At 47.5% G+C, this 20,149-nt stretch overlaps 1 protein-coding gene across 4 annotated transcripts in view; it reads left to right on the top strand.

Annotated features, from left to right (window-relative positions):
* The window catches only part of LOC117999470 (NADPH--cytochrome P450 reductase), a 59,212-nt gene that overhangs the window by 7,465 nt on the left and 31,598 nt on the right, over window positions 1-20,149 (top strand). For 2 of the 4 annotated variants that reach the window (XM_034988599.1, XM_034988604.1), the window contains one exon: window positions 10,461-10,562. The exons of the other annotated variants lie outside the window; for them this stretch is intronic. In XM_034988599.1, the coding sequence (XP_034844490.1) occupies window positions 10,479-10,562 (84 nt within the window). In that variant the 5' untranslated portion in view covers window positions 10,461-10,478. Of the gene's footprint in view, window positions 1-10,460; window positions 10,563-20,149 lie in introns of those variants that run through there. 4 annotated transcript variants of the gene reach the window in all.

The raw sequence follows: 20,149 nt of genomic DNA, 5'->3' as shown, positions 1-20,149 counted from the left end.
TGTGTTTACTTAAAAAATGCTACTGAAATTAATAAGAGGGTTCTAGTGTAACCTTTGAGTGTCTGTTGTATGTCAGGTCCCGTGCTGGGTATTTTGTGTCTCATGTAGTCATCAGAACACTGTGAGGGTGGTCAGTGATGGGCCCGAGGCTGAGTGATCATGTGCCTAGGGTCCCATTGTGTGGAGGTAGCATATCTGGGGTTTGAACCAAGGTCTGTCTACCTACAAGACCCATGTTCTTTCATGGCCCAACTGGGTTTTAAGTTAGTTGAATTCCAAGGCCAACACACTCCTCAGCCAAACCCCAAACCAAGGAAATAACTAAAAGCTGAGAGCCTAGTAATTGAGAGGACCCTGGGAGGCAGGTAATCGTATGATAAGGCAGTCAAGGGCAGCTGTTGGATTAAGCACAAAACTCAGTTCAGAGCTTCCTAGAAGGTAAGCCAAAGAAGGATGGGATTGAACAGCAAGCATTATTGGGAAAAGGAGGCAGGTCAGTTTAGCACGAGAAGCACTTTTCTCTGGGCCTTTATCCGGGGCTTATTGAATAAGGCAGTGGGCAGCAACTTCCATGCCCAGCAGGTGTTTGTAGACCACCTGTGAGTACCAGGCCCTCTTAGAGGTGCTGGGACTGCACTTGTGTGTGGACAGGACCAACAGGATGATGGTGGCTCAGGCCCCCGGCAGAGGGAATGTTCCATACAACAGAGGAGCATGGCCCACAGGGAGCCCTTCCTGGGACCCGCTTGGGTAAGTGCAGAGAACATCAGTCTCTATTGTAATACTGCATGGGCAGACCTTTGGGGGAATGGGAGCAAGAGAAGACTCTTGGCGGGATGTATTCCTGCAGGCAGAGGGGGAAAGCAGGAGAACCTGGGAGAGTGGGTGGGGAGAGTCCCTTTGCCAGAGGTTGGGAGGCAGGCAGGTCACAGTGGAGGTCATGAGGCTCTTAGCACATTCCACGTGCAGCGTCCTGCCATTTTGCTGGGAAAGTTGAAAGGCCTGGCTTGGCTTCTTCCCCTTAGTGAGTGACCATAGCAGAGCCAAGAGGTGTCAGAAGGCTGTACTGATCCCGTTCCAGTGCTCCCGGCTGAAGGGCCAGCAGGCTGTACCTTTAAGGGCGGAGTGATGACTTTGGCCCGGGATATTGTGTTGATTTAGCCATTCGGCAGCTGTCAGCCAAGTGCCTGTGCGAGGCCTCCTGAGCACCGGGGGCTCAGAGACTCAAGGAGCTCCCGCCCCACACCGGCCTCTCCCGCATCTCCAGGTGTGGCTTAATTTTGAGCAGCACCGTCACCCGATGGTACCACCGGGATGTTAACTGCCAGACGCACCCCAGGTCATTCAGCGAAGCAACTTCGAGCTATAACTTTGCCCTGTTCCGTAAAGGTTTTGCAGGGCAAAGAAGTGGAGGAGAGGGTGGTTCTGATGCCCGCTGGTCTGGGTTTGAAGCCTGACTCTACCGCTTATCCGTTCCCTGCCTTTGGACAAGGTGCTTTATCCTCTGTGGTGATTACAGTTCCTGTACCTCAGAGAGTTGTTGTAGGGATGAAATGAAATGGGAGAACGTCCTATTTCAGGGGCTTAATACATGTTAATTGTTACTACAGGTAGTATTTAGATATAAATAGACGAGGCAAACAGAAAGTGATGGTGGGGGACCTCGGGTTATGGATAGTGTGTGGCTGCTAGTGGCGCTTGGAGTTTGTCCAGAGGTTCCCGATGTCCAGAGAAAGGGGGGAAGGCAAATCAGGAACGCGGAGCGACTGCTGATGGGTACGAGGTTTTCTTTGGGGGTGATGGAAGTGTTCATGAATTAGACTGCAGTGGTGAGCGCACAGTGTGGGTGGACCACTGAGTTGTGTCCTCTAAAATGATGAATATTACGGTACGTGAATTAGAGCTCCATTTTTAAAAATCCAGTGACTAGGCCACAAGTCCTTGGGGCGCCTGGGTGGCTCACTTGGTTAAGCGTCCAGCTCTTGGTTTTGGCTCAGGTTGTGATCTCAGAGTCCTGGCATTGAGTCCCGAGTCAGGCTCTGCGCTAAGCAGGGAGTCGGCTTGAGATTCTCCCCCTCTGCACCTTCCCCCGCTCACGCCTTCTCTCTCTCAGATGTATAAATAAAAAAAAAAAGGCCACGAGTCCTTGAGCCGCTGGACTCCCGCTGGCTCTGCCCCCGGCTGCCCGTCGCCTCAGGCGGGTTGTGCGCACCTGCGGCAGACTCGTGCACGGCTCACCACGTGTCTCTGAGCTTGCCTGCATTTCTTAGCCCTCTTGAGGGGGGTGACGTGTGTCGCTTCCAGCCTGAAGCATTGAAGAACGGGGGCTGATCCCTCTCACAGGCTTCCTCCCATCACAGCAACTTGGAATTTATCCATTGAGGTCGTGGAGTCACATGGACAGAGCGGCTCGCCCTACTGAGTCCCCTTATGGGAGCCAAGAGCCGAGCGGAGTCACCTGGCCTCTGCCAGACATTGCGTCACGTTAGGCGGTGAGCTCCTCCTTGGGGTGTGTGTGGGGGTCAGAGGAAGACACCTTTTCCCAGTCCGGTGGCCTAGAGAAATGTCCTCCCTGCCCCTCCCCTGGGTGTGTCGTGTGATGTGGGTCGCCTCTTTCCCAGCAGGAAGCCACAGCAGTGCAGTGGGAGCCGTGGCTTTCGCAACCCGTGCGGGGGCAGCTGCCTGTGGCCAAGTACGCAGCAGCTGTCCCGGCAACATCTGTCAGAGGGCGGCCTCAACTGCCAGCCCCAGGAACACTTCGCGTGACCCAGTATCCCAGGTGACGGCACAGTGTAACGTCAGCCCAGCACCAGAGGGTTTTGTGTTTCACCCTCGAAGAGAATGTGGTCGGGGCAGTAAGAAACCATCATTAGCTAATGGTTTAGTGCTGACGAGCAGTCTTGTAAATGGTCTGATCATCGTGGGTGCTTTTATAGACACCACAGGGTGGTCCTCTAGCATCTGATTATTACGGACTTGCTCATGTTGTGAGTTTTTAATAACCCTTTCCCCCAGATCTTGTGGCTTAAAAGCATGGCATGAGTCCACAGACACAGATCACGGAAATGACCTCGGTACACATTTGATCTGATGCGCAGCATGGCCGAATGTCAAGGTGAAGCACGGGCGGAGCGGGGGGTTCCACACAGTGCCATCTGAGGCCTCAGCCCCATGGCAGTCTCACCTGACCTCTTGTTAATATTGGCCTCCCGGGAAGGGGATGCCCACGTCCCCGTCACAGTCTGCCGTCAGAACCCTGGCTTCCTGTCCTCTCGTAGGCAGGATGATGGGTTGTGAAGCCGCTTGGCGGACAAAAAGAAAGCCTACTGCCTGCTCTGGATGTGGAGCTGTTGCCCAGAGCAGCCTTACATGGCTACCTGGTCCTCGCTGCCCTAGCGCACTCAGGTTTTGCTGAATGGCACAGCCTACTGCTGGCCGAACCTAGGGTGACCCAGCGTGGGACCTCACTGGGACCACTGTGAGCCAGGAGTTGGACCACCCCCGGGATCATGACCTGAGCTGAAGGCAGACACGTCAGCAACTGAGCCACCCATGTGCCCCCAAGCCATACCTCTTGATCCTAAGTTGTTCTTGATCAGGTGAGAGAAGGAGATGGGGAAGGAAGGAACTTTCCTATAAGGCAGGTGCTGCTTCCTGCTGTCACTGAGCATGCGTAGGAAGGAGCAGGGGCAGATTTTATGAAGGAAGTGGCACGTGAGTTCATCGTTGAAGACACAGCTTTGGTGGCTACTATAGAAAAGGGAAGAACATTCTTAGGAGGAAGAACAGTGAAGAAAGAAGAGGCAGCAGTGTGAAAGATGTGTCTAGGGAAGCTGATGGGAAGACCTTGCAGGAAGGATGCCGCTGGGTTATTTTTAAACATTTTTTATTTTTAACCAATTTTTGACTTACAGAGAAGTTGCCAAAATGGTGCAAAATGAGTTTCCTTATATTTTTCACCCAGTTTCCCTTGGTGTTAATATCTTATAAAATTATAATACAGTTACCAAGACTAGGAAATTAACATTGGTATGGTATTATTAACTATAAACCTAGGGTGGGCAAACTTTTTTTTTTTTAAAGATTTTATTTACTTGAGAGAGAGTGAACGAGAGAAGGAGTGTGGGGAGGGGCAGAAGCAGACTCCCCGAGGTCCGGGATCATGACCTGAGCCACCCAGGCACCCCCGGACAAACTTTTTCCGTAAAGAGCCAGGAAGTAAATACTTTAGGTTTCGTGGGTTGTAAGATGTCTGTCACAAGTCCCCAACTCTGGTGTTTTAGCAAGAAAGCAGTTGTAGGTCATCTGTAAATGATTGAGCATGACTATTCTAATAAAACTTTATTTTCAAAAGTAGTCTGCAGCCTGAGTCAATGCTTGACCATAATTTGCCAACCCCTGAACTAAACAACATCCCTTATTAAAATTTTACTAGTTGTTTTTCCACTAACGTCTTCCATCTGTCCTAGGGTCCTGTCCAAGATCCTGCCTTGCACCTAGTTGTCATGCCTCTGTAGTCTCTTCCCATCTCTGACAGTTCCTTCGCCTGTCCTAGCTTTGTTACCTTATAGAACCCACCCCAGTTGGGGTTTGACCAATGTTTTCTTTTGTTTGGAGGGAGGTAATGCATCTGTGGCAAGAAAACCACCAAGATGGTGCTGTGTCCTTCTGAGTACATTGTCTCGGGGGGCTCATTACTAGTGACGTCTACCGTGATTTCTTGGTTGGGTTGGTGTCTGCAAAGCTACTATTTTCCTCTTTGTAGTTAATAAGTATCTTGGGAGAGAGAACTTTGAGACCGTGCAAATCCTGTTTCCCCCGGGACTTTTGCCCACTAATTTTAGCACATCTACTGGTAGGTCTCGTCTGCAATAATTCTTACTGGGGATCTGTCTAATGGCAATTCTCTATTTCCCTCTTTCCTCCTATATTTATTAGTTGGAATCTTGTGAGGAAGAGCTGTGCCTTCTCTCCTATTGCTTTATTTATTTGATTATTTATATCACTATGGAGTCATGGGTATTTATTTATTCTACTGTTCAAAACCCAGTACTAGCGGTGAACAATTCAAAGAGGAAAAATTGAGGAAACAATCCCATTTACAGTAGCATCAAAAAGAATCAAATACTTGGAAATAAATTTAAACAAGGAGATGGAAGACTTCCACGGGAAACTACAAAACGTTGCTGGAAGAAAATAAAAAAAACTTAAATAAATGGAAAGACATTTTGTGTTCATGGACCAGAAGTCTTAATATCATTAAAATGGCATTACATCCCCTGCCCCCAAAACAGAACACAAATTCAGTGCAATCTCTATCAAAATCCTCATGGCTTTTTATGCAGAAATGGAGAAGCTGATCCTAAAATTCCTACAGAATTTCGAGGAACTTCAGATGGCCAGTCTTGAGGATGAAGAACAAAATGGGAAGACTCATACTTCCTGATTTCAAAACCCACCAGAAAGCTACAGTAATTAAGGCAGTGTGGTGCTATTATAAGGACAGACCTATAGGTCAATGGAATAGAATTGAAATCCAGAACCTAATTCATACATATATGGTTAAGTGCTTTTTGACAAGAGTACCAAGGCCATTCGATAAAGGGAAATAGTCTTTTCAACAAATGGTGCTGGGACAACTAGATATCCACATACAACAAGAATGAAGCTGGATACTTTACACCATATACAAAAATCAACTCAAGGTGGATCAAAGACCTAAACAAATGTCAGAGATATAAAACTCTTAGGAGAAAATATAGAGGTAAATCTTAATGACCTTGGACTTGGCAGTGGTTTCTCAGATATGACACCGGAATCATAGCAACAAAAGAAAAAGCAGATAAATTGGACTGTTTTGAACTGAATGTTTGTGTGCCCCTAATATTCATACGTTGAAATCCTAGCCCCTAATGTGATGGTATTAGGTAGGGCTTTGGCAAGGTAATTAGGTTATGAGGGTGGAACCCACATGAATGGGATTAGTGCCCTTATAAGAAGTCACAGGAGAGGGGGGTGCCTGGGTGGCTCAGTCGGTTAAGCAGCCGACTCTTGATTTTGCCTCAGGTCATGATCTCAGGGTCTTGGGATTGAGTCCCACATCAGGCTCCTGCTCAGTGGGGAGTCTGCTTGAGGATCCTCTCTTTCCCTCTGCCCTTCCCCCCACCCCCCTCTAAAAATAAATAAATCTTAAAAAAAAAAAAGTGACGGGAGGGCTTGCTTCCTCTTTCTGCTTTCTCTCATGTGTGAATATGAGAAAGCAGCTATCTACAAGCCGGGCAGCAGGCTCTCACCAGACACTGGATCTACTGGTGCCTTGATCTGGATTCTCCAGCCTCCAGAACTGTGAGAAATAAATGTTTCTTGTTTAAGCTGTCTGGTCTAGGATATTTGTTAGAGCAGTCTGAGCTAAGACATGGACTTCATAAAAATGAAAAAACTTTGATGCATCAAAGGACCCTATCAAGAAAGCGAAAAGACAGCTCAAATAATGGGGAGAAGTATTTGCAAATCATATATCTGATAAGGCTCAAGTATCTAGCATATGTAAAGAACACTCATAACTCAACAACAAGAAAAAACAACCCAATTGAGAAATGAGCAAAGGACCTGAACAGATATTTTTCCAAAGAAGATACACAAATGGCCGCAAGCACATGAAAAATTCTCAGCATCATTTGTCGTTAGGGAAAGGCAGATCTAAATCACAGTGAGATACCACTTCACACCCACTGGCATGGCTATTTAAAACAAAAACTAACCAGAAAAAAATAAACTGATGTTGGCGGGAACATGGAGAAATTGGAACCCTCATATGTTGCTGATGGGAATGGGAAGTGGTGCATCCGCTGGGGAAAACAGCGTGGCAGTTCCTCCATGCATTAAGCATAGCATGACCACATGACCCAGCAATTCCACGTCCAGTTATCTACCCAGAGAATTGAGAACAGGCACTCACACAAAGGCTTGTACGTGAACGTAGCAGCATTATTTGTGATAGCCAAAAAGTGAAAACAACCCAAATTCCATCGTCTAATGAATGAATAAGTAGAGTGTGGTAGATCCGTACGTCGGACTAGTAGTCAGCCGTAAACAGGAGTGAATGGCTGACACCTGCTACAATATGGTGAAGCTTGAACACGTGATGCTCAGTGAAAGAAGCCATTCACAAAGGACCTGCTGATTGTATGATTTCATTCATGTGAAATGTTTGTAATAAGGAAATTCACAGAGACAGGCAGTAGATGAGAGGTTGCCGGGGGCTGGGCGATGGGGATTGATTGCCTCCTGGGTACTGTGTTTCCTTTGGGGTGATGAAAAACTTCTGTAACTAGGTGGTGGTGATGGTTGTGCGTCATTAAAAAAAATTTTTTTTAAAGATTTTATTTATTTGTCAGAAAGAGAGAGCACAAGCAGGGGGAGCGGCAGGCAGAGGGAGAAGCAGGCTTCCTGCTGAGCAGGGAGCCTGATGCAGACTCGATCCCAGGACCCTGGGATCATAACCTGAGCTGAAGGCAGACACTTAACCCACTGAGCCACCCAGGCATCCCAGTTGTACATCATTTTGAATGTACTCAATTCCACTAAACTATACACTTTAAGATGGCAAATTTTAGGTTATGTGTATTTTGCCACAATAAAAAAAATGCCGTAGAAATGAATTACACCCCCCCCCCATCCAAGAACATTATTTATTTGGGTGCTTAAATTGCTCTAGCTTTAGCCATCAGGACCTCCATTGAGATGTCTCCTGGTTCAAGCCCCGTGTTTCCTTGAGCTTTTCCTTAATTTACAGCACTAGAGACATTCCAGGCTTATCTTTTGTTTTCCCATGCACCAGCCCTGGAACCAGCTAGTTCTTTAAGAAGCCCTGGTTCCTTTTATTGGAGAATGGTCTTTAGAAACCAAAATGTGGGTGCTCGGTGACAATGCTGATTTTCACTCTGATCTGCGCCAGAGAATAGGAATGGGAGGGACAGTAATCCAGCATTCTTTGTGTGTCTGCAGTTTCCCCCATGTTACTCTCCCATAGCCCTGTTAGAGTTCTCCGCGGTGGTGATACTCCACTTTAGATAGGAAAGTGGCCGAGGGATGTTGAGATTTGCCCAAAGTCCTAAAACTATTAAGTGGCAGAGGAATTTTGAACTGGTGCTTTTCCCTCTAAAGCTGTGAGCCCACTTTCCCTTCAGGCCCTTCTGGACGCTCTTCCCCCCCACCTTTCTATGACCTGCCATTTTGTCCCTCCCTCGGTTGAGAAGCCCTCCCTAGCCACTTGGACTCACACCAGCCTCACCCAGCTGTGAACTGGCCCTGGCCATCTGTACTGTTCATTCTGGCAAGGAAATAACCACCACTTGTGTCTCTTCATGGGAGGGGCAGAACATTCCCTGACTTAGTTTGTCCTCGCTTATATGCCCAGCACAGTGCTGGGCACATAGCATACTTGATGGATGTGGAAGAGCCGCTCTTTAGTATGAGTGGGGTGTTTCACCTCAAGGCAGTTTTACCTTTGACCCTTGTCTTCTATGTCCTCAACCACCAGCGTGTCTGTGATACTTCACAGAATGTTTCCACAAGCATCATTGGTGCAAAAGCCTGGCAAGAACTGATAGCCCATCTCATTGGCCAAGCCTCGGTGAGGGGAAATGATTTACTAAGATGGTGGGAACCCCAAATTTGGGTCTCTGAACTCCCACCAAGTCCCACACCCTTTTCATCATGGCCCCCTGCCCGTTTGGCTACTAATACTGTTTTATAATCAAGTGGACTAGAGAGAAATCAGAGAAAGAAAACAGAGCTGGGGCTATTTTGCTCCCCTCAGTGTTACGGTCCCTCCTCTGTGAAACCACTTCTAGCTAGAAAAGTCATGATTTTGTTTTTTTTTAATTATTATTTTTAAAGATTTTATTCATTTGAGACACAGAGAAAGAGCGCGTGCACAAGAAGGGGGAGGGGCAGAGGCAGAGGGAGAAGCAGGCTCCCTGCTGAGCCAGGAGCCCGATGTGGGGCTCGATCCCAGGACCCTGAGATCATGACCTGAGCTGAAGGCAGATGCTTAACCATCTGAGCCACCCAGGTGCCCTGAAAAGTCATGATTTTAGTAGAAGCTCAAATATGACTTTTGGAAAGTAACCTTGGTTTCCTTTGCTGTGACAGAAATAGAGGACTCCCAGAGTCAGTAGACGAGGCAGAAGGAGGGACTCCCTTTCTTTAGGGGATCCTGGAATGGGGGGGCATTTGAAATTTTGACCTAATACTGTCATCGTGGAGGAATACATGAAAGGTAGGTAGGTTTTTGTTTTGTTTTGTCTTCCTGCTAAAATAATCCAGGCTATTCTTCATGCCAGAAGACAGGTGAAGTGGGATAAAGGTGGCCATCCGTTGCCATTCTGACTGGTGGAAGTTGGCAAAGACTGAGCTAACCTTGTCTACAGATGGTAGACCAACTGGGCCAGAGGGGCACTGGGCCTGGCAGGAGTTCAGGGTCCCCGCCTGTGAGGCCAGAAGGGCTGTTGCAGCACCTTTTAGAGTGACTGCAGGCCTTCTGGGCTCTTCTGTGCCTGCCCTCTGCCAGGCATTGTCTTCTGTCCCCCTCACAGTAGCCTCTGGGGCCTTTGTCACCTCCCCAATCAAGGACAGTTGAAAGACGTTGCGTGGGAACTCACCCTGCTCCTGTTGGCCCCAGGGGTAGCAGTTGAAGGAGGGGAGCTGGTCCCTCCAGTTCCAGCTCAGCTGGAGGCAAATCTCTGGGCAAGCCCTCTGGTCTGGCAGAATTGGACAGATTCTGGGAGTTCTAGACCTCAGAACCCCAAGTTTAACTTTCCCCTCAGTAAAGGTTGGGCTTCTCCAGAGCTTTTGGGTTTCTCCAGATCGTATTCTCTTAAACTCTTAAGGAAATCGAAGAGCTTCTGGAAGTCACCGAGACTGGCTTCCAGGGGCCAGAGCCGAAGTATTCTGCCATGGATGTACATTCTCATAGCTTGAGCACATCCAGTACGCTAGGCACAGAACGGAACAGTTGTTCCTGTCTTCGTTATGCAGGATTCACCCTGCACACATTTTTGTCTTTCATAATTCCGCCAACAGCCCTGTGAGGTAGGTAGTAATATCCCCATTTTATAAAGGAAGAAACGGAAGCTCAGAGAGGCTTTGAGATTTGTGTGTGTGTGATGATGTCATGACGTAAGGAGTTTAAACATATCTGTTTCCAGACACCATTGGTGGACATGATTATTGAAATGTGCTTCCCCAGGACTCCTTCCTCCCCGTGCCACCCACTGCCCTGCCTTTGATGGTCTCTCCCCGGGAAGGGCTCTGGGGGCCGAGGAGCAGCAGGTGGGGAGTGGAGTGCTAAGCTGAGGAACTCGTATGTCCCCAAGCTGTGGTCCTCAGGTTAGTGTATGATTGTGACCCTGGGCCTGCACCATCTCACGCACATCTTTCCTACTTTCTACCACTAGGGGTCTTATTTCCTGGGAATGGTTTCCATCACTGAGAAGGCCTGCCTGGTCTGCACATCCATCTTTCCAGTTTCTTCACTCTTCCGCCTCTCTGGGGCACAGGTATCATGGCCTCCCCTGGTACTTAGGGGTTGCTTTTTACTTCTTTTCCTCCCAGGCTTCTGTGAGCATGGTGCTTTATGAAGTTGCTCCCTTCGCTCCGGGTCAGCAGGGGGGTCTCGTGGAGGAAGATCTCCAGAAAAATGTTGAAAATAAATTGCTTTTTTGGAAAGTAATTTAACAGCCTTCAAAATATTTATTCCTTTTGATTCAGAGATATTTCTAAGATATTTTCGGAAACTCCGTTCTAAGGAAGTAGTCAGAGGTGCACAAAGATTTATCTTGAAAAGCTATCAATCATGATTATCATGGCATTGTTTATAATGGTGAAAATATCCAGCAAGCGATTCTTATGTTCATAGGCTGAGATAACGTTTGAGAATTTATCACGTTCACAATTTCATATGTGAAAAAAAAAAACAGGACAAAATTATATGTAGTATAAAACCAATAATGGTAAAAAGGAATTTATGATATACATATGAAAAACTGGTAGAACAGGGGCCCCTAGTTGGCTCAGTTGGTGGAGCATGCAACTCTGGATCTCAGGGTTGTGACTTCGAGCCCCACGTGGGGTGTAGAGATGACTTTAAAATCTGTAAAGAAAAAACCAATACAACAAAAAACTGGTAGAAGAAAAATAACTAGTACATGTTTGGGTTACATTCTTTTACTTCATGTTTTTAAATTTAGCATATGTTTTTCAATGATCATGTATTTTGTTTTAAAGATTTTATTTATTTGAGAGAGAGAACAAGTGGGGAGAGAGGCAGAAGGAGAGGGACAGGCAGGCTCCCTGATGAGCAGGGAGCTGGACACGGGACTCGATCCCAGAACCCTGAGATCATGACCTGAGGTGAAGTCAGATGCTTAATCGACTGAGCCACCCAGGAGTCCCTGATCATGTATATTTTTAACTTGTTTTATTTTGAAATAGTTTCAGATTTACAGAAAAGTTGCAAAAATCGTGAATTCTTGAATACTGTTTACTCAGTTTCCCCAAATATTAACATTTTACTATGTTTGTTTTATTCTCTCTCACTCTGTCTCTCTCTCTCTCTCTCTTTCTCTCTCTCTCTATATATACTTTTTTTTTTAGATATTTTTTTCCCTGATCTACTTGAGAGTACGTTACAGATAGGGCGCTCATTTACCCCTAAGTACTTCGGTGTTTACTTTCTAAAATTCAAGGATGTTTTCTTACAGAACCATAGTACAATAATTCCCACCAGGAAATTCACATCGATACACTTTTTTTCTGAATGTGGAGTTTATTCATATTTTGCCATTCACGTCTCTTATAGCAAAAGAAAAATATTTTCTTCCTTTTTCTTTTCCTGGCCCAAGGTTGCATTTAACCATAACCACTCTTCTATGCCCCAAAGCAGTTCATTATTTTATCATATTTGCCCTTGACATTTTCCAAAACGTCAGGCCATCACTTTGTAGCATGTCCCCCAGGGTGGATTTGTCTGCTGATAAGACAGTGATAAGATTGAGATTGTGTATTTTTGGCAGAATATCACAGAAATGGCGTTGTGTCCTTTGAGCACCATAGCAGGTGGTGGGCAATGTCGCTGGCCCAGGATTGGAGCCATTACCTTTGATTACTTGGTTATGGTGATGTCAGCCCGGTTGTCGTCTGTAAAGTGTTGTTTTTCCCTATGCAGTCAGTAAGTTTCTCATCACACTTTGACCCGCAAGTTTTAGCGCTAACAATCCTTGCTGAAACGGCTCTATCACCATAGAGGTTGCCAGTTGGTGATTTTCTAAGTCTTTCATTTTCTTAGTTGGTATTCTACTGTAAGGAAGAACTTTCTTTATTCATCCAGGTATTTATTGATTCATGTATGTATTCATATCAGTATTGACTTGTGTGCTCTCCTTTTGTCCTCATGGTTCTAATCTGTCACTCTGGGATTTATTTCAGTGCTCACAGATTTGGCTAGTGGGGACCCCTTCCAGGACCCTGTGTCCTTTTGACACGTCCCCTGTCATTCTTCCAGCCCTTCTTTCCTGGTTGGCACAGCAAAGTGATCCAGAATCAGTCACTGCTTTTCCTGCCCTAGTTCTGGAGCCCGCCATTCCTCCAAGGAGCCCTGGTTCCTTCCGATGGAGAACGGTGTTTAGAAGCCAGGATCTGGGAGCTGGATCGGACATATACCCCACACGCGCACGCACCTGTGTGCATTGACAGCAGCCGTTCCTTCACACCGCGCTCCTTCCCTTTCTCTCTTGCCACGTTTGTGGCTCCCTTCCTCAGTGGCAAGAAACCCAGCTGCTGTGTATTTATTTTTAGTTTCTGAAGTAACAAGTGAGTACCAGGAATACCAGCCATCTCATTAGAAAAGGACAAAGCAAAGGGCCCCTGAGACACCCACCACCCCACTCATATTGCAGACGCTCCCTAGAGGAAGTCACCGTGGGTCACTTTCCCGGAGAAATACTTTTTATTTCATTAATGGTCTCATAATGAGAATATAACTTTTTTTTTTTATTCAGTATGTTTTGGCAGTCTTTCAGTGAATAGTTCCACCTACTTTTTTTTTTTTTTTTTAAGATTTATTCGTTCATTTGAGAGAGAGTGTGGGGGGGGGGTAGTGAGGCAGAGGGAGAGAGAGAATCCCAAGCAGACTCCCCCTGACCGTGGAGCCTGACGTGGGGCTCGATCCCAGGACCCTGCGTTCACAACCTGAACTGAAATCAAGAATGGGCCGCTTAACCACCCAGGTGCCCATGAGATTGCGTTGTTTGGAACTGACAACCTAAGCAGCCAGGTTGGGGCCGTTCCCAGCAGTCCTGCGGCGATCGTGCCCTGGTCCCAGTGAGAGGCACAGCCCAGGAAGAGAATCACTGGACCCTGAGGGCTAGGCATTTGTTTTAATATTTTATTTTTTATGAAGTAAATAGCACACACATTATTTGAAAACCAAGCAAATAATACATTAAAAAGCAAGTGAGAAGAAAATTAAAATCTCCCCCCCGAGCTACTGCTCTGTGACGATCCACTCACATATCATTTTATGCATATGCAGACATTTTTTTCCGTCCCTGGGGCCAGAGCACATGCGCAGTTGTGTTGTGGATGCTCCCTTATGTTGCAGTGTAACTTACATGCAGTGAAAGGGCACAGACCTTCAGTGTGCAATTCGGGAAATTTTTACACGAATAGCCTCTCTGCAGCCACACCCCAGAGCAAGGTACTACATGTTGTCCGGCCTGCCAGTAGCTTCCCTGGGGTCTCCCACGCGTGACCCTTGCCCCAAAGGCATATTGGCCCGTCGCCTTTTTTATATGGTCTTTGTCTGGTTTTGGTATCAGGGTAATACAGGCCTCATAAAACAAGTGGGGTGGCCCTCTGTTCTATTTTCTGAAAGGATTTGTACAGAACTAGTGTCAGGTCTTCCTCAGATGTTTGGTAGACTATATCCGTGAAGCTGTCTGCTCCTGGAGTTCGCGTCCGGTGAAGGTTTTAACCACTAATCTGAATTCTTTCTCTTGGGTGAGCTTTGGTGGTTTGTGTCTATTAAAAAAGTTATCCACATTATCCGATGTTGGCGCCAAGTTGGTCGTAATTTCCTATGTTATATTTGTAATCTGGGCAGAATCTACGCTTTCTGCGCTTCCATTTCCTGTATTGGCAATTTACACTGTCTTGTCTTTTCTCCTTTTTTTTTTTTTTACTCATCAGTCCGGCTGGCGGTTGATCCTGTTTGAGAGAAGCATTTTGTATCAAGAGTTATAAAGATTCAAATCTCCTTAAGAATTTAAGGATTTTTTTTTAAAGATTTTATTTATTCATTTGAGACACACAGAGAGAGAGAGAGAGAGAGCATGAGCAGGGAGAGGGGCAGAGGGAGAGGGAGAAGCAGGCTCCCCGCTGAGCCAGGAGCCCGACTCGGGGCTCGATCCCAGGACCCTGGGATCATGACCTGAGCCGAAGGCAGATGCTTAACCATCTGAGCCACCCAGGCTCCCCTAAGGATTTTTTTCCAAAAGAGAAAAGCTTTCTGTTTCAAGATGCTTTTCTTACTATTTAGAGTGGACGTCAGGGTGGACCTCAGAAAAACAGACCCACATTTTTAATTCAGGCTCCACGACCTGCCAGCCGTGTGGCCTCAGACCAACCACGTAAACCCGTCGGAGCTCTGACCTCAGCGGCCAGGAGGAGGGAACAGTAACTTGTGGTGGGCCCCCATGCCGCGGGTCGCCAGCAAAGTGGGAACTTGGGAACAGCCCAGAGAGCCCTGGTGTGTTCCTCCACTCCCCTGGGGCACGTACTTCTTCTTCTCTGTCCCCACAGCACTCTGTAAACACTGATTTTTGCTGCATTGTTCCCATTCGACCATAGTGTTGTCTCTGTTTCCTTGACCAGACTGTGAACTTCCACACAGCGGGAAGGGTTTTCCTCATCTTTTCCCCCTCGTGCCTGTGTGTATTTAAGTGATCAAGCCTATTTTAATGAACAAAGAACAGGGAATTAAGTAAATAACGGTACAACAAATCAGTGGCAGCCAAAAAGGTATCATTATAAAGGACCCTCCAGCAACATGGAAAAATGTTTCACAGAATAGAATACGGTCGACCCTTGAACAACTCAGGTTTGGACTGCACAGGCCCACCTCTACGTGGCTTGTTGTCGATATATATACATGCAGTACTGTAAATATATTTCCTCTTCCTTATGATTTTTTAAAAGATTTTATTTATTTGAGAAAGAAAGCACAGCAGGAGGGAGGGGCAGAGAGAGAGGGAAAAGCAGACTCCTCGCTGAGCAGGGAGCCCAACATGGGGCTGGATCCTGGGACTTCGGGATCATGACCTGAGCTGAAGGCAGACGCTTAACCAACTGAGCCATCCAGGTGCTGCCCCCCCTCCTTTTTTTAAGAGAGAGAGAGAGCAGGGAGGGGGGCAGAGGAAGAGAATCTTAAGTAGGCTCCATGGTCAGCACAGAGCCCAACACAGGGCTTGATCTCATGACCCTGAGATTGTGACCTGAGCTGAAATCAAGAGTTGGATGTTTAAGTGACTGAGCCACCCAGGCGTCCTTTCCTTATGATTTTCTTAATGATGTTTTCTTTTTTATAGCTTATGTTACAGTAAGATTCAGTATAGAATTCATACAACATACAAAGTATATAATTGATTATTTCTGTTATTGGTAAGGCTTCCAGTCAACAGTGGGCTTGTAGTAGTAACATCTGGGGGGAATCAAAAGTTATACGTGGATTTTTGACTGTGCGGGGTGTTAGTTGCCCCTAGCCCCCGTGTTGTTCAAGGGTCAACTGTACATTTTATCTGCTTTTTGTGTGTACGTATATGTATGTGTATGTGTGATATATTTATGTATGGAAGACATGAAGGAGAACTCCAGAGAGAAAACAGGTGTGTGGCTCTTACCCTTTAACATACAGCATTTGAGCAGGGAGAGGCTAGGAGGGGAGGTGGCAAGGCCCCTGTGGCTGGAGGCTTTCAGTTAGAGGCTGGGATTTCTGGGCACAAATGGTCGTTGCAGCCCGGGGCGTGGAGTCCAGGATTCCTTTTCCTGTCCATCACGGTTTACAGATTCCCAGGCTTCCCTTCGCCAGAGCGGGGAAGGGACCATCCAGGGGCAGCATCTTGTGTCTATGCAGACCGAGGTGGGTGGGAAAAGGCACAGTGCAGACCGGGTGCTGGTGTGCCCAGGGAGCCAGGAGCCCCACTTAGCCCGAGGAGACAGCCCCGCTCTGGGTGAGGCACACACTGTTCTTGTGACCGGTTTTTTTTAATCTAGAGAGTCAGTATGTCCCCCTTCCTGCCTTTTTCAGAGCCCTGTTCTGAGCCTCCCCATTTCTCTTCCTCTTTCGCGAGTCCTTAGGCTGTGCCGTGGGATCCTCTGTCGCTGCGTTGGTGTCTGCCTCTGCTTTCCATGGCTCTTGCTGATCGTGAACTAGAACCCTGTGTGTGTGCATGTGTTTCAAAGGGTTCGGTGAAAGAGACTCAGGAACCAGTAGTTAGCTCAGGTCAGAGGCTTGGCACTCCAGTCCAGTTTAATGAACATACCCTTGGTTGGTCTGCGTCCCTGGCTCCTGGGCTGGCAGGCACTCTCTCTGTCACTGAGTTACCCAGCCTTCTGTTGACACGTGTCCTGCGCTGGGGGCCCTGCCTCACAGCAGCTCATTCTGTCTTCAGACACCTTTGTTAGAAAGTTCTTGGGCAGTGTGTAAATCTCTGTCCTCCGTTCCCAGGGCTGATTTCTGCCGTCAGGGCCCTCTCCCTCTGTTTTCCGACTACCCAAAGAAGGGATGGGCCTGTTGCCTCTGAAGCTTCTTGTCTTTAGGGTAAACCTCTCCAGTTCCTGGACTGTTTCTCATGTGGCATGTTTTGGTGACCGTTCCATCCTGGGGACTCCTTCTGATGGTGTTACTTAGTCTTTGGTGCTAAGTGGGGAGCCCTTCTGTAGCTCTCCTCATGAGTCCTCAGTGTTTGGGGAGGCCATCCTGGCATTGGCCCACCCCATTCCCATTTCTGTAAAACATGGGGGAGTGTCATCGTCCTTGCTGAGGCTTGTTGTGTGAACACGTGTCCTGCATGGGGAGGGTTCTGATTGCCCTTTGGGGGTTCTCATCAGCCTGTTGCTCCTTACGCCTGCTGATGCTCTAGAGGCAGAGAATTCAGAACTGTTCGGCCCAGAACTGGCGTAAAACTAAGGCAAGTCCTCCAGCTTCCTGGGTTTCTCGTTTCCTCATTTGTATTCAAAATTAATTGAGGCAGAGGGGTAGTCAGGAGGTTGAACTGGTATGAACTTGTGTTAGAAAAGCCCAGTTCTTTCTCCAGTGTCTCATTTACGGTGACATTGCTGCCACACACAGCACTTCTGACCCCAACTGTGGGGGTGGGGGTTCCCCACAACAGGCAGTTCTGTGACACCACCTGGGTATCCTACAGCTTAGCTCAGTTCTGACAAGGTCTGCCTGGAGCTGGTGTCAGATTAAGGGCTCTGTCCCATGGGACTGCTCCCCCAGATCAGGTGCCAGTCACAAATCCAGGTGGTCACCTGTGCTTCTGACCAATCAGCCATAAATGGGGGTTCCCCACAACACTCTCCTCGGGTTCAGTGAACTTGCTAGAGCAGCTCACACATCTAGGGAAACATTTACCTTTACCAGTTTATTAAAGGACACAGTAAAGGATACAGATGAACAACCAGATGAACAACCCTCACAGGGTGAGGTCTGGGAGAGGGCCTGAGTACAGAAGCTTCTGTCCCTGTGGAGTTGCGGTGCATCACCCTGCTGACATGTGGATGCATTCACCAACCTGGATGCTCTCTGAACCCTGTACTGTTGGGATCTTTGGGGAGACTTCCTCAGTAGGCATGTCATTAGCTCTACTTACAGCCCCTCTGCCATCTCTAGAGAAGGGGACAGGCAGGGCTGAAAGTTCAAGCTGCTAATTGTGGTTTGGTCTTTCTGGTGACCATCTCCCATCCAGGACCCCACCCAGAGCCACATTAGAACAAAAGATGCTCCCAGTGCTCTTATCACTTAGGAAATTACAAGGGTTTTGGGAGCTCTGTCCCAGCAACAGGGGGCAGAGACCAATATATATATTTTCTATTTCCTCACAGAACTCCTGTGAAGTATGCTGTGCCCATATATAGTCCTGCACTAACTTCTAATAGTGTTGCTATGTCTGCCCACAAAAAGCCCTGGAGTATTTGCCAAGGGTGTAGGGGAGCTGTGGGTTTGCACCACTTGGAGTTCGGGACAGGTGGCCACAGAGGGGGTGAGAGAAACCAGCCCACGTGGCTCTCCATGCCAGCTGCAGTTCCAGTGGTCTGCTCCTGTGAGGCTTGGTCAGCTCAATTTGTGCTGAGTGATGCTGGCTCTCCTACCTGCTTCTTGCCAAGTCATGCTTTCACACATCCAGTTTTCCTGGCTTCCTTCCTCTTTTACATCATTGCATCAGACACAGTGCCAGTCATATGTCTCCAGACCACACCCACAAGCCCTGTTAAATAGGGGGAAAGATCATCGGCTGGGGGCACTTATTGTCTCCTGTGGAACATTGGCCTGGCATGTTCTGCCTTGGTCAAGGCCTCATGATTGTACTGACATGGTGGGTGGAGGCACTGTTGTTCAGGTTCCCACCTATGACAGTTGTAATCATGCCACATCCCCACCCAGTTGTTCCTGGCTGCCCAGGACCCAAAGACCCCTGACATGGAGAGGGCTCGTGGGCCCTTTACATGCTGGTCTCAGTGTATTTCAGAAGGCTCATCTCTTACTGAACACCCTTGCACCCACACGTGCAAATGCATCCCATCTTACCACACTCGAGTCACACCAGATTCTATTACCTCTGCTATTCCGTAGTCCTGGCCTTTGTATGTGCTTCCCCTGACTTCTCTTATCTTCCTTACCTGGCTGGTGGACCCCGGTTACTTTTCATGACTCAGCTCAGATGTTAGTCCCTGGATGCCCCTCTTTGACTGTTTTGGACCATCTTGTCTTCCCCTTCCTCAGAGCCCAATTTTTCCCCAAGATGTTGTACCTGCTGGGACATGGTTGTGAATGAGAGCAATGAGTTGGCACCCTCCATCCCCCACCCGCATGGTGGCTCTCTGATAAAAGGGAACATGTAAATAAGATTAGAGTGTAACAACATTATTCCCAGAATGTCTAGGATACAATCACAAATCACTCACCATACTAAAAACTAGGAAAATTTCAACTTGAATGAGAAAAACCAATCAACACACGCCAACATCAAGGTGACACCTATGTTGGAATCATACAAGATATAAAGAAGAGCCAAACAGACATCTTAGAACTGAAAAATACCATAGTGAAAATTGAAAACTCTGTGGATGGCTCCATCGTAGGACTGGAAGATAGAATAGCAGAATTACCCCCAATCAATGGAGAGCAACAGACAGAAACTAGACAGAATGGAAAAAAGTGAACTAAGCCTCAGGGACTTGGGGGATCAGTCACAAAACACATTTATGTCATCGTAGTTCCAGGAGAGGAGAAAGAGGGTGGGCTATTTGAAGAAACAATGGCTGAAAATTCTCAAACCTACAGATTCAGGAAGCTGAGTGAACCCTAAAAATGGTGAATCCAAAGATATCCATACCAGATGTGTCTCGGTTTGGAGGATGAACTTTGTGGGCATGCTAGAGGAATCTATAGAGGAGTCTGTTCCATGGCTCTCTTGATTACTGCTCTTTAGCGGCTGCCTTGGGGAGGGCCCTTCCCCTGAGCATCTCCCTATCTCTGGAGGATAAGCTATCAGGCGCAAGCAGGCTTGGCTCCGTTGAGGGTTTTCCCTCATCTTGAAACCACTAATCCTTGGCAGAGGTTTGTGAATTTGTGTAGATGCTGTTCCCATTGCACCTGGGGGTGGATGCCACCAAGTGCCAGTGACTGCCAATGGGTGACCTGCATACCGAAGGGGCCAACCAAATCACTTGCTCAGGCTTCTCTCCTAGTCGCTCCTTCAGGTGAACAGTTCACCCCAGTGTCGGTGCCAGGTTGTTTGATCGGTCTTGTTTACTGATCAGAAATTGTGTACAGGGGCCACCTGGGTGGCTCAGTCAGTTAAGT

Source organism: Mirounga leonina, unplaced genomic scaffold (assembly GCF_011800145.1).
Source record: "Mirounga leonina isolate KUSES-001 unplaced genomic scaffold, KU_Mleo_1.0 Mir_454, whole genome shotgun sequence".
NCBI lineage: Eukaryota > Metazoa > Chordata > Mammalia > Carnivora > Phocidae > Mirounga > Mirounga leonina.
Note: the sequence above shows the minus strand (reverse complement) of the source record. Positions and strands in the feature narration are given on the sequence as shown.